Source organism: Coregonus lavaretus (genome assembly GCF_964263955.1).
Source record: "Coregonus lavaretus genome assembly, contig: HAP1_SCAFFOLD_296, whole genome shotgun sequence".
Classification (NCBI taxonomy): domain Eukaryota; kingdom Metazoa; phylum Chordata; class Actinopteri; order Salmoniformes; family Salmonidae; genus Coregonus; species Coregonus lavaretus.
In genome coordinates this window covers 366,193-379,315 of record NW_028156611.1, presented here as the reverse complement: position 1 = coordinate 379,315, position 13,123 = coordinate 366,193, and the positions used below count along the sequence as shown (strand labels likewise).

Here is a 13,123-nt window from a genome sequence, read left to right as displayed (position 1 = left end):
CTAAAACGACGCTTATGGTAGAGAAATCAACATTAAATTATCTGGCAACAGCTCTGGTGGACATTCCTGCAGTCAGCATGCCAATTGCACGCTCCCTCAAAACATGAGATATCTATGGCATTGTGTTGTGTGACAAAACTGCACATTTTAGAGTGGCCTTTTATTGTCCGTAGCACAAGGTGCACCTCTGTAATGGTCATGCTGTTTAATCAGCTTCTTGATATGCCACACCTGTCAGGTAGATGGATTATCTTGGCAAAGCAGAAATGCTCACTAACAGGAATGTAAACAAATTTGTGCAAAACATTTTAGAGAAATAAGCTTTTTGTACATATGGAACATTTCTGGGATCTTTTATTTCCGCTCATGAAACATGGGACCAACACTTTACATGTTGCGTTTATATTTTTGTTCAGTGTACGAATCCTGTAAAATAAAATGGCCAATTTGGGTGCAATCGATTAGCTTAATTTACATTTCAACAAAACAACGTTGCAGCAATGCTTCTCTTATCTGTTTCAAAACTACAGGAATGATTTCAGAGCAATCTGAGATGGTGGGTGTTATGGCTGGCTGAAATGACCCTGAACGACCCGACCTCTACGTAGTGTACCACCTTTATAATTAGGGCCCATAGTGCTCTCTGCAAAAGTAGTGCACTACATAGGGAATAGGGTGCCATATGAGACGCAGCCCCGAGTCTGCAGCGTTGAGACCGATCTCTTGACTATAAGAGAGATCGAACTATATTGGTCTCCCGAGTGGCGCAGTGGTCTAAGGCACCGCATCGCAGCGCTAGCTGTGCCACTTGACATCCTGGTTCGAATCCAGGGTTGTAGAGCATGGCGTTTGCAACGCCAGGGTTGTGGGTTCGATTCCCACGGGGGGCCAGTATGAAAAAAATAAAAATAAAATGTATGCACTCACTAACTGTAAGTGGCTCTGGATAAGAGCGTCTGCTAAATGACTAACATGTAAAGGTTTAAAAGACTATAAACGTCGCTGAGGTTAATCCATAGACACTGTATTTACCTTGAAGGATAACAGTGGCTGAGTCCCAAACGACAGACACCCCTATTCCCTATATGGTGACAGGGGCCCTGGTCAAAAAGTAGTGCACTACATAGGGATGCCATTTGGGATGCAGACGGTGATTATTGAGCTGAGCAGTGCAGCAGGGGGAGCAGAGACACTTACTTGAAAGCGGTTGGAACTCGGGGTAGTCTGGACTAGTGTTCTCTGTCAGATCCCGTAAGAAATGCTTGTACCTAACAACAAGAGAAGAGATACAGATAAACAAGGTCAACAAAAGGTCAAATCTAAATCCAAACAGTAAAACAACCAGAGAGTTTAGAGTAAGCAGATGGGACATTACTATTCAAGCAGCCAGACGGTAGGTTGTGTGTGTGTTCAGAGAAGTAAGACATTGTTTGTCAACTTCCTCCAAACAACCAAGACCCGTCCTGTCAGTGTAAAAAGACACTAGGTCAACTATTCTACTATGGGGGTGTCTGGTTTAGTTTAATAACACCATTACATTACTAGGTAAATAGGTCAACTATTCTACTATGGGGGTGTCTGGTTTAGTTTAATAACACCATTACATGACTAGGTAAATAGGTCAACTATTCTACTATGGGGGTGTCTGGTTTAGTTTAATAACACCATTACATTACTAGGTAAATAGGTCAACTATTCTACTATGGGGTTGTCTGGTTTAGTTTAATAACACCATTACATTACTAGGTAAATAGGTCAACTATTCTACTATGGGGTTGTCTGAGTCTTTACCAGCAGTAGGTTACACACCTCTGTCTGAGTCTTTACCAGCAGCTACAGTAGGTTACACACCTCTGTCTGAGTCTTTACCAGCAGCTACAGTAGGTTACACACCTCTGTCTGAGTCTTTACCAGCAGCTACAGTAGGTTACACACCTCTGTCTGAGTCTTTACCAGCAGCTACAGTAGGTTACACACCTCTGTCTGAGTCTTTACCAGCAGCTACAGTAGGTTACACACCTCTGTCTGAGTCTTTACCAGCAGCTACAGTAGGTTACACACCTCTGTCTGAGTCTTTACCAGCAGCTACAGTAGGTTACACACACCTCTGTCTGAGTCTTTACCAGCAGCTACAGTAGGTTACACACACCTCTGTCTGAGTCTTTACCAGCAGCTACAGTAGGTTACACACCTCTGTCTGAGTCTTTACCAGCAGCTACAGTAGGTTACACACCTCTGTCTGAGTCTTTACCAGCAGTAGGTTACACACCTCTGTCTGAGTCTTTACCAGCAGCTACAGTAGGCTACACATCTCTGTCTGAGTCTTTACCAGCAGCTACAGTAGGTTACACACCTCTGTCTGAGTCTTTACCAGCAGCTACAGTAGGTTACACACCTCTGTCTGAGTCTTTACCAGCAGCTACAGTAGGTTACACACCTCTGTCTGAGTCTTTACCAGCAGCTACAGTAGGTTACACACCTCTGTCTGAGTCTTTACCGGCAGCTACAGTAGGTTACACACCTCTGTCTGAGTCTTTACCGGCAGCTACAGTAGGTTACACACCTCTGTCTGAGTCTTTACCAGCAGCTACAGTAGGTTACACACCTCTGTCTGAGTCTTTACCAGCAGCTACAGTAGGTTACACACCTCTGTCTGAGTCTTTACCAGCAGCTACAGTAGGTTACACACCTCTGTCTGAGTCTTTACCAGCAGCTACAGTAGGTTACACACCTCTGTCTGAGTCTTTACCAGCAGCTACAGTAGGTTACACACCTCTGTCTGAGTCTTTACCAGCAGCTACAGTAGGTTACACACCTCTGTCTGAGTCTTTACCAGCAGTAGGTTACACACCTCTGTCTGAGTCTTTACCAGCAGCTACAGTAGGTTACACACCTCTGTCTGAGTCTTTACCAGCAGCTACAGTAGGTTACACACCTCTGTCTGAGTCTTTACCGGCAGCTACAGTAGGTTACACACCTCTGTCTGAGTCTTTACCGGCAGCTACAGTAGGTTACACACCTCTGTCTGAGTCTTTACCAGCAGCTACAGTAGGTTACACACCTCTGTCTGAGTCTTTACCAGCAGCTACAGTAGGTTACACACACCTCTGTCTGAGTCTTTACCAGCAGCTACAGTAGGTTACACACCTCTGTCTGAGTCTTTACCAGCAGCTACAGTAGGTTACACACCTCTGTCTGAGTCTTTACCAGCAGCTACAGTAGGTTACACACCTCTGTCTGAGTCTTTACCAGCAGCTACAGTAGGTTACACACACCTCTGTCTGAGTCTTTACCAGCAGCTACAGTAGGTTACACACCTCTGTCTGAGTCTTTACCAGCAGCTACAGTAGGTTACACACCTCTGTCTGAGTCTTTACCAGCAGCTACAGTAGGTTACACACCTCTGTCTGAGTCTTTACCAGCAGCTACAGTAGGTTACACACCTCTGTCTGAGTCTTTACCAGCAGCTACAGTAGGTTACACACCTCTGTCTGAGTCTTTACCAGCAGCTACAGTAGGTTACACACCTCTGTCTGAGTCTTTACCAGCAGCTACAGTAGGTTACACACCTCTGTCTGAGTCTTTACCAGCAGCTACAGTAGGTTCCACCTCTGTCTGAGTCTTTACCAGCAGCTACAGTAGGCTACACACCTCTGTCTGAGTCTTTACCAGCAGCTACAGTAGGTTACACACCTCTGTCTGAGTCTTTACCAGCAGCTACAGTAGGTTACACACCTCTGTCTGAGTCTTTACCAGCAGCTACAGTAGGTTACACACCTCTGTCTGAGTCTTTACCAGCAGTAGGTTACACACCTCTGTCTGAGTCTTTACCAGCAGCTACAGTAGGTTACACACCTCTGTCTGAGTCTTTACCAGCAGCTACAGTAGGTTACACACCTCTGTCTGAGTCTTTACCAGCAGTAGGTTACACACCTCTGTCTGAGTCTTTACCAGCAGCTACAGTAGGTTACACACCTCTGTCTGAGTCTTTACCAGCAGCTACAGTAGGTTACACACCTCTGTCTGAGTCTTTACCAGCAGCTACAGTAGGTTACACACCTCTGTCTGAGTCTTTACCAGCAGCTACAGTAGGTTACACACCTCTGTCTGAGTCTTTACCAGCAGCTACAGTAGGTTACACACCTCTGTCTGAGTTGAGGCTGCTGGGGTGAATTACAGGTTAATTCCCTTCATCTGAACAGTGTCAGAAACAACCATGCAGGATTGTCTGTATTAGGCTATGTCATCTCCAAACCCCCAGGAGAGAGAGAAGGAGAGAGAGAGGAGAGGGAAGGAGAGATAGAGGAGAGGGAAGGAGAGAGAGGGGGAGAGAGAGAGGAGGGGGGAAGGAGAGATAGAGGAGAGGGAAGGAGAGAGAGAGGAGAGGGAAGGAGAGAGAGGGGGAGAGAGAGAGGAGGGCAGGAGAGAGAAAGGAAAGTCTCAGTACGCTACACACTCACTCCTTCCTCCCTTTCTACGTCCTCAAGAGATGTTCTGCTGTTCCACAGAAACAGAGAAAGGAGGGGTGCCTTAATCTTTACTGAGGGTGGTGAACACAGGATCAGCCAAAGCCTTTCACATTAAGATCTTAAGACTGGGAGATGCTGTGGAATGGTGTTGCTTCATTATATTGAATTTAGAACAGTTGTGTGTTGGTTCCACCTGAGTAAGACCAAACACCTAGAACCATCTGTTCTAGACTGAGTTAAACAGAACAAACACCTAGACCCATCTGTTCTAGACTGAGTTAAACAGACCAAACACCTAGACCCATCTGTTCTAGACTGAGTTAAACAGAACAAACACCTAGACCCATCTGTTCTAGACTGAGTTAAACAGAACAAACACCTAGACCCATCTGTTCTAGACTGAGTTAAACAGAACAAACACCTAGACCCATCTGTTCTAGACTGAGTTAAACAGAACAAACACCTAGACCCATCTGTTCTAGACAGAGTTAAACAGACCAAACACCTAGACCCATCTGTTCTAGACTGAGTTAAACAGAACAAAACACCTAGACCCATCTGTTCTAGACTGAGTTAAACAGAACAAACACCTAGACCCATCTGTTCTAGACTGAGTTAAACAGAACAAACACCTAGACCCATCTGTTCTAGACTGAGTTAAACAGACCAAACACCTAGACCCATCTGTTCTAGACAGAGTTAAACAGAACAAAACACCTAGACCCATCTGTTCTAGACTGAGTTAAACAGACCAAACACCTAGACCCATCTGTTCTAGACTGAGTTAAACAGACCAAACACCTAGACCCATCTGTTCTAGACAGAGTTAAACAGAACAAAACACCTAGACCCATCTGTTCTAGACTGAGTTAAACATAACAAAACACCTAGACCCATCTGTTCTAGACTGAGTTAAACAGACCAAACACCTAGACCCATCTGTTCTAGACTGAGTTAAACAGAACAAACACCTAGACCCATCTGTTCTAGACTGAGTTAAACAGAACAAACACCTAGACCCATCTGTTCTAGACTGAGTTAAACAGAACAAACACCTAGACCCATCTGTTCTAGACTGAGTTAAACAGAACAAACACCTAGACCCATCTGTTCTAGACTGAGTTAAACAGAACAAAACACCTAGACCCATCTGTTCTAGACTGAGTTAAACAGAACAAACACCTAGACCCATCTGTTCTAGACTGAGTTAAACAGAACAAACACCTAGACCCATCTGTTCTAGACTGAGTTAAACAGAACAAAACACCTAGACCCATCTGTTCTAGACTGAGTTAAACAGAACAAACACCTAGAACCATCTGTTCTAGACTGAGTTAAACAGAACAAACACCTAGACCCATCTGTTCTAGACTGAGTTAAACAGACCAAACACCTAGACCCATCTGTTCTAGACTGAGTTAAACAGAACAAACACCTAGACCCATCTGTTCTAGACTGAGTTAAACAGAACAAACACCTAGACCCATCTGTTCTAGACTGAGTTAAACAGACCAAACACCTAGACCCATCTGTTCTAGACTGAGTTAAACAGAACAAACACCTAGACCCATCTGTTCTAGACTGAGTTAAACAGAACAAACACCTAGACCCATCTGTTCTAGACTGAGTTAAACAGAACAAACACCTAGACCCATCTGTTCTAGACTGAGTTAAACAGAACAAACACCTAGACCCATCTGTTCTAGACTGAGTTAAACAGAACAAACACCTAGACCCATCTGTTCTAGACTGAGTTAAACAGACCAAACACCTAGACCCATCTGTTCTAGACTGAGTTAAACAGACCAAACACCTAGACCCATCTGTTCTAGACTGAGTTAAACAGAACAAACACCTAGACCCATCTGTTCTAGACTGAGTTAAACAGAACAAACACCTAGACCCATCTGTTCTAGACTGAGTTAAACAGAACAAACACCTAGACCCATCTGTTCTAGACTGAGTTAAACAGACCAAACACCTAGACCCATCTGTTCTAGACTGAGTTAAACAGACCAAACACCTAGACCCATCTGTTCTAGACTGAGTTAAACAGACCAAACACCTAGACCCATCTGTTCTAGACTGAGTTAAACAGAACAAACACCTAGACCCATCTGTTCTAGACTGAGTTAAACAGAACAAACACCTAGACCCATCTGTTCTAGACTGAGTTAAACAGAACAAACACCTAGACCCATCTGTTCTAGACAGAGTTAAACAGAACAAACACCTAGACCCATCTGTTCTAGACTGAGTTAAACAGAACAAACACCTAGACCCATCTGTTCTAGACTGAGTTAAACAGAACAAACACCTAGAACCATCTGTTCTAGACTGAGTTAAACAGAACAAACACCTAGACCCATCTGTTCTAGACTGAGTTAAACAGAACAAACACCTAGACCCATCTGTTCTAGACTGAGTTAAACAGAACAAACACCTAGAACCATCTGTTCTAGACTGAGTTAAACAGAACAAACACCTAGAACCATCTGTTCTAGACAGAGTTAAACAGAACAAACACCTAGACCCATCTGTTCTAGACTGAGTTAAACAGAACAAACACCTAGACCCATCTGTTCTAGACTGAGTTAAACAGAACAAACACCTAGACCCATCTGTTCTAGACTGAGTTAAACAGAACAAACACCTAGAACCATCTGTTCTAGACAGAGTTAAACAGAACAAACACCTAGACCCATCTGTTCTAGACTGAGTTAAACAGAACAAACACCTAGACCCATCTGTTCTAGACTGAGTTAAACAGAACAATCACCTAGACCCATCTGTTCTAGACTGAGTTAAACAGAACAAACACCTAGACCCATCTGTTCTAGACTGAGTTAAAGTAACAGAACACCTAGACCCATCTGTTCTAGACTGAGTTAAACAGAACAAACACCTAGACCCATCTGTTCTAGACTGAGTTAAAGTAACAGAACACCTAGACCCATCTGTTCTAGACTGAGTTAAACAGACCAAACACCTAGACCCATCTGTTCTAGACTGAGTTAAACAGACCAAACACCTAGACCCATCTGTTCTAGACAGAGTTAAACAGACCAAACACCTAGACCCATCTGTTCTAGACTGAGTTAAACAGAACAAACACCTAGACCCATCTGTTCTAGACAGAGTTAAACAGACCAAACACCTAGACCCATCTGTTCTAGACTGAGTTAAACAGAACAAACACCTAGACCCATCTGTTCTAGACTGAGTTAAACAGACCAAACACCTAGACCCATCTGTTCTAGACTGAGTTAAACAGAACAAACACCTAGAACCATCTGTTCTAGACTGAGTTAAACAGAACAAACACCTAGACCCATCTGTTCTAGACTGAGTTAAACAGACCAAACACCTAGACCCATCTGTTTTAGACTGAGTTAAACAGAACAAACACCTAGACCCATCTGTTCTAGACTGAGTTAAACAGAACAAACACCTAGACCCATCTGTTCTAGACTGAGTTAAACAGAACAAACACCTAGACCCATCTGTTCTAGACTGAGTTAAACAGAACAAACACCTAGAACCATCTGTTCTAGACAGAGTTAAACAGAACAAACACCTAGACCCATCTGTTCTAGACTGAGTTAAACAGACCAAACACCTAGACCCATCTGTTCTAGACTGAGTTAAACAGAACAAACACCTAGACCCATCTGTTCTAGACAGAGTTAAACAGAACAAACACCTAGACCCATCTGTTCTAGACTGAGTTAAACAGAACAAACACCTAGACCCATCTGTTCTAGACTGAGTTAAACAGAACAAACACCTAGACCCATCTGTTCTAGACTGAGTTAAACAGAACAAACACCTAGACCCATCTGTTCTAGACTGAGTTAAACAGAACAAACACCTAGACCCATCTGTTCTAGACTGAGTTAAACAGACCAAACACCTAGACCCATCTGTTCTAGACTGAGTTAAACAGACCAAACACCTAGACCCATCTGTTCTAGACTGAGTTAAACAGAACAAACACCTAGACCCATCTGTTCTAGACTGAGTTAAACAGAACAAACACCTAGACCCATCTGTTCTAGACTGAGTTAAACAGAACAAACACCTAGACCCATCTGTTCTAGACTGAGTTAAACAGACCAAACACCTAGACCCATCTGTTCTAGACTGAGTTAAACAGACCAAACACCTAGACCCATCTGTTCTAGACTGAGTTAAACAGAACAAACACCTAGACCCATCTGTTCTAGACTGAGTTAAACAGAACAAACACCTAGACCCATCTGTTCTAGACTGAGTTAAACAGAACAAACACCTAGACCCATCTGTTCTAGACGGAGTTAAACAGAACAAACACCTAGACCCATCTGTTCTAGACTGAGTTAAACAGAACAAACACCTAGACCCATCTGTTCTAGACTGAGTTAAAGTAACAGAACAAACACCTAGACCCATCTGTTCTAGACTGAGTTAAACAGAACAAACACCTAGAACCATCTGTTCTAGACTGAGTTAAACAGACCAAACACCTAGACCCATCTGTTCTAGACTGAGTTAAACAGACCAAACACCTAGACCCATCTGTTCTAGACTGAGTTAAACAGAACAAACACCTAGACCCATCTGTTCTAGACTGAGTTAAACAGAACAAACACCTAGACCCATCTGTTCTAGACTGAGTTAAACAGAACAAACACCTAGAACCATCTGTTCTAGACTGAGTTAAACAGAACAAACACCTAGAACCATCTGTTCTAGACAGAGTTAAACAGAACAAACACCTAGACCCATCTGTTCTAGACTGAGTTAAACAGAACAAACACCTAGACCCATCTGTTCTAGACTGAGTTAAACAGAACAAACACCTAGACCCATCTGTTCTAGACTGAGTTAAACAGAACAAACACCTAGAACCATCTGTTCTAGACAGAGTTAAACAGAACAAACACCTAGACCCATCTGTTCTAGACTGAGTTAAACAGAACAAACACCTAGACCCATCTGTTCTAGACTGAGTTAAACAGAACAATCACCTAGACCCATCTGTTCTAGACTGAGTTAAACAGAACAAACACCTAGACCCATCTGTTCTAGACTGAGTTAAAGTAACAGAACACCTAGACCCATCTGTTCTAGACTGAGTTAAACAGAACAAACACCTAGACCCATCTGTTCTAGACTGAGTTAAAGTAACAGAACACCTAGACCCATCTGTTCTAGACTGAGTTAAACAGACCAAACACCTAGACCCATCTGTTCTAGACTGAGTTAAACAGACCAAACACCTAGACCCATCTGTTCTAGACAGAGTTAAACAGACCAAACACCTAGACCCATCTGTTCTAGACTGAGTTAAACAGAACAAACACCTAGACCCATCTGTTCTAGACAGAGTTAAACAGACCAAACACCTAGACCCATCTGTTCTAGACTGAGTTAAACAGAACAAACACCTAGACCCATCTGTTCTAGACTGAGTTAAACAGACCAAACACCTAGACCCATCTGTTCTAGACTGAGTTAAACAGAACAAACACCTAGAACCATCTGTTCTAGACTGAGTTAAACAGAACAAACACCTAGACCCATCTGTTCTAGACTGAGTTAAACAGACCAAACACCTAGACCCATCTGTTTTAGACTGAGTTAAACAGAACAAACACCTAGACCCATCTGTTCTAGACTGAGTTAAACAGAACAAACACCTAGACCCATCTGTTCTAGACTGAGTTAAACAGAACAAACACCTAGACCCATCTGTTCTAGACTGAGTTAAACAGAACAAACACCTAGAACCATCTGTTCTAGACAGAGTTAAACAGAACAAACACCTAGACCCATCTGTTCTAGACTGAGTTAAACAGACCAAACACCTAGACCCATCTGTTCTAGACTGAGTTAAACAGAACAAACACCTAGACCCATCTGTTCTAGACAGAGTTAAACAGAACAAACACCTAGACCCATCTGTTCTAGACTGAGTTAAACAGAACAAACACCTAGACCCATCTGTTCTAGACTGAGTTAAACAGAACAAACACCTAGACCCATCTGTTCTAGACTGAGTTAAACAGAACAAACACCTAGACCCATCTGTTCTAGACTGAGTTAAACAGAACAAACACCTAGACCCATCTGTTCTAGACTGAGTTAAACAGACCAAACACCTAGACCCATCTGTTCTAGACTGAGTTAAACAGACCAAACACCTAGACCCATCTGTTCTAGACTGAGTTAAACAGAACAAACACCTAGACCCATCTGTTCTAGACTGAGTTAAACAGAACAAACACCTAGACCCATCTGTTCTAGACTGAGTTAAACAGAACAAACACCTAGACCCATCTGTTCTAGACTGAGTTAAACAGACCAAACACCTAGACCCATCTGTTCTAGACTGAGTTAAACAGAACAAACACCTAGAACCATCTGTTCTAGACTGAGTTAAACAGAACAAACACCTAGACCCATCTGTTCTAGACTGAGTTAAACAGACCAAACACCTAGACCCATCTGTTTTAGACTGAGTTAAACAGAACAAACACCTAGACCCATCTGTTCTAGACTGAGTTAAACAGAACAAACACCTAGACCCATCTGTTCTAGACTGAGTTAAACAGAACAAACACCTAGACCCATCTGTTCTAGACTGAGTTAAACAGAACAAACACCTAGAACCATCTGTTCTAGACAGAGTTAAACAGAACAAACACCTAGACCCATCTGTTCTAGACTGAGTTAAACAGACCAAACACCTAGACCCATCTGTTCTAGACTGAGTTAAACAGAACAAACACCTAGACCCATCTGTTCTAGACAGAGTTAAACAGAACAAACACCTAGACCCATCTGTTCTAGACTGAGTTAAACAGAACAAACACCTAGACCCATCTGTTCTAGACTGAGTTAAACAGAACAAACACCTAGACCCATCTGTTCTAGACTGAGTTAAACAGAACAAACACCTAGACCCATCTGTTCTAGACTGAGTTAAACAGAACAAACACCTAGACCCATCTGTTCTAGACTGAGTTAAACAGACCAAACACCTAGACCCATCTGTTCTAGACTGAGTTAAACAGACCAAACACCTAGACCCATCTGTTCTAGACTGAGTTAAACAGAACAAACACCTAGACCCATCTGTTCTAGACTGAGTTAAACAGAACAAACACCTAGACCCATCTGTTCTAGACTGAGTTAAACAGAACAAACACCTAGACCCATCTGTTCTAGACTGAGTTAAACAGACCAAACACCTAGACCCATCTGTTCTAGACTGAGTTAAACAGACCAAACACCTAGACCCATCTGTTCTAGACTGAGTTAAACAGAACAAACACCTAGACCCATCTGTTCTAGACTGAGTTAAACAGAACAAACACCTAGACCCATCTGTTCTAGACTGAGTTAAACAGAACAAACACCTAGACCCATCTGTTCTAGACGGAGTTAAACAGAACAAACACCTAGACCCATCTGTTCTAGACTGAGTTAAACAGAACAAACACCTAGACCCATCTGTTCTAGACTGAGTTAAAGTAACAGAACAAACACCTAGACCCATCTGTTCTAGACTGAGTTAAACAGAACAAACACCTAGAACCATCTGTTCTAGACTGAGTTAAACAGACCAAACACCTAGACCCATCTGTTCTAGACTGAGTTAAACAGACCAAACACCTAGACCCATCTGTTCTAGACTGAGTTAAACAGAACAAACACCTAGACCCATCTGTTCTAGACTGAGTTAAACAGACCAAACACCTAGACCCATCTGTTCTAGACTGAGTTAAACATACCAAACACCTAGACCCATCTGTTCTAGACTGAGTTAAACAGAACAAACACCTAGAACCATCTGTTCTAGACTGAGTTAAACAGACCAAACACCTAGACCCATCTGTTCTAGACTGAGTTAAACAGAACAAAACACCTAGACCCATCTGTTCTAGACTGAGTTAAACAGAACAAACACCTAGACCCATCTGTTCTAGACTGAGTTAAACAGAACAAACACCTAGACCCATCTGTTCTAGACTGAGTTAAACAGAACAAAACACCTAGACCCATCTGTTCTAGACTGAGTTAAACAGAACAAACTCCTAGACCCATCTGTTCTAGACAGAGTTAAACAGACCAAACACCTAGACCCATCTGTTCTAGACTGAGTTAAACAGACCAAACACCTAGACCCATCTGCTCTAGACTGAGTTAAACAGACCAAACACCTAGACCCATCTGTTCTAGACAGAGTTAAACAGACCAAACACCTAGACCCATCTGTTCTAGACTGAGTTAAACAGACCAAACACCTAGACCCATCTGTTCTAGACTGAGTTAAACAGACCAAACACCTAGACCCATCTGCTCTAGACTGAGTTAAACAGACCAAACACCTAGACCCATCTGTTCTAGACAGAGTTAAACAGACCAAACACCTAGACCCATCTGTTCTAGACTGAGTTAAACAGACCAAACACCTAGACCCATCTGTTCTAGACTGAGTTAAACAGACCAAACACCTAGACCCATCTGTTCTAGACAGAGTTAAACAGAACAAACACCTAGACCCATCTGTTCTAGACTGAGTTAAACAGAACAAACACCTAGACCCATCTGTTCTAGACAGAGTTAAACAGAACAAAACACCTAGACCCATCTGTTCTAGACTGAGT

At 42.6% G+C, this 13,123-nt stretch overlaps 1 protein-coding gene across 1 annotated transcript in view; it reads right to left on the bottom strand.

The window, feature by feature from the left end:
• The window catches only part of LOC311126153 (rho guanine nucleotide exchange factor 39-like), a gene marked incomplete at its 3' end in the record, with an annotated part of 115,246 nt that overhangs the window by 56,161 nt on the left and 45,962 nt on the right, over positions 1-13,123 (bottom strand). Inside the window, 1 exon segment of the mRNA XM_084200172.1 lies at positions 1,198-1,268. Within this exon segment, the coding sequence (XP_084056298.1) occupies positions 1,198-1,268 (71 nt within the window).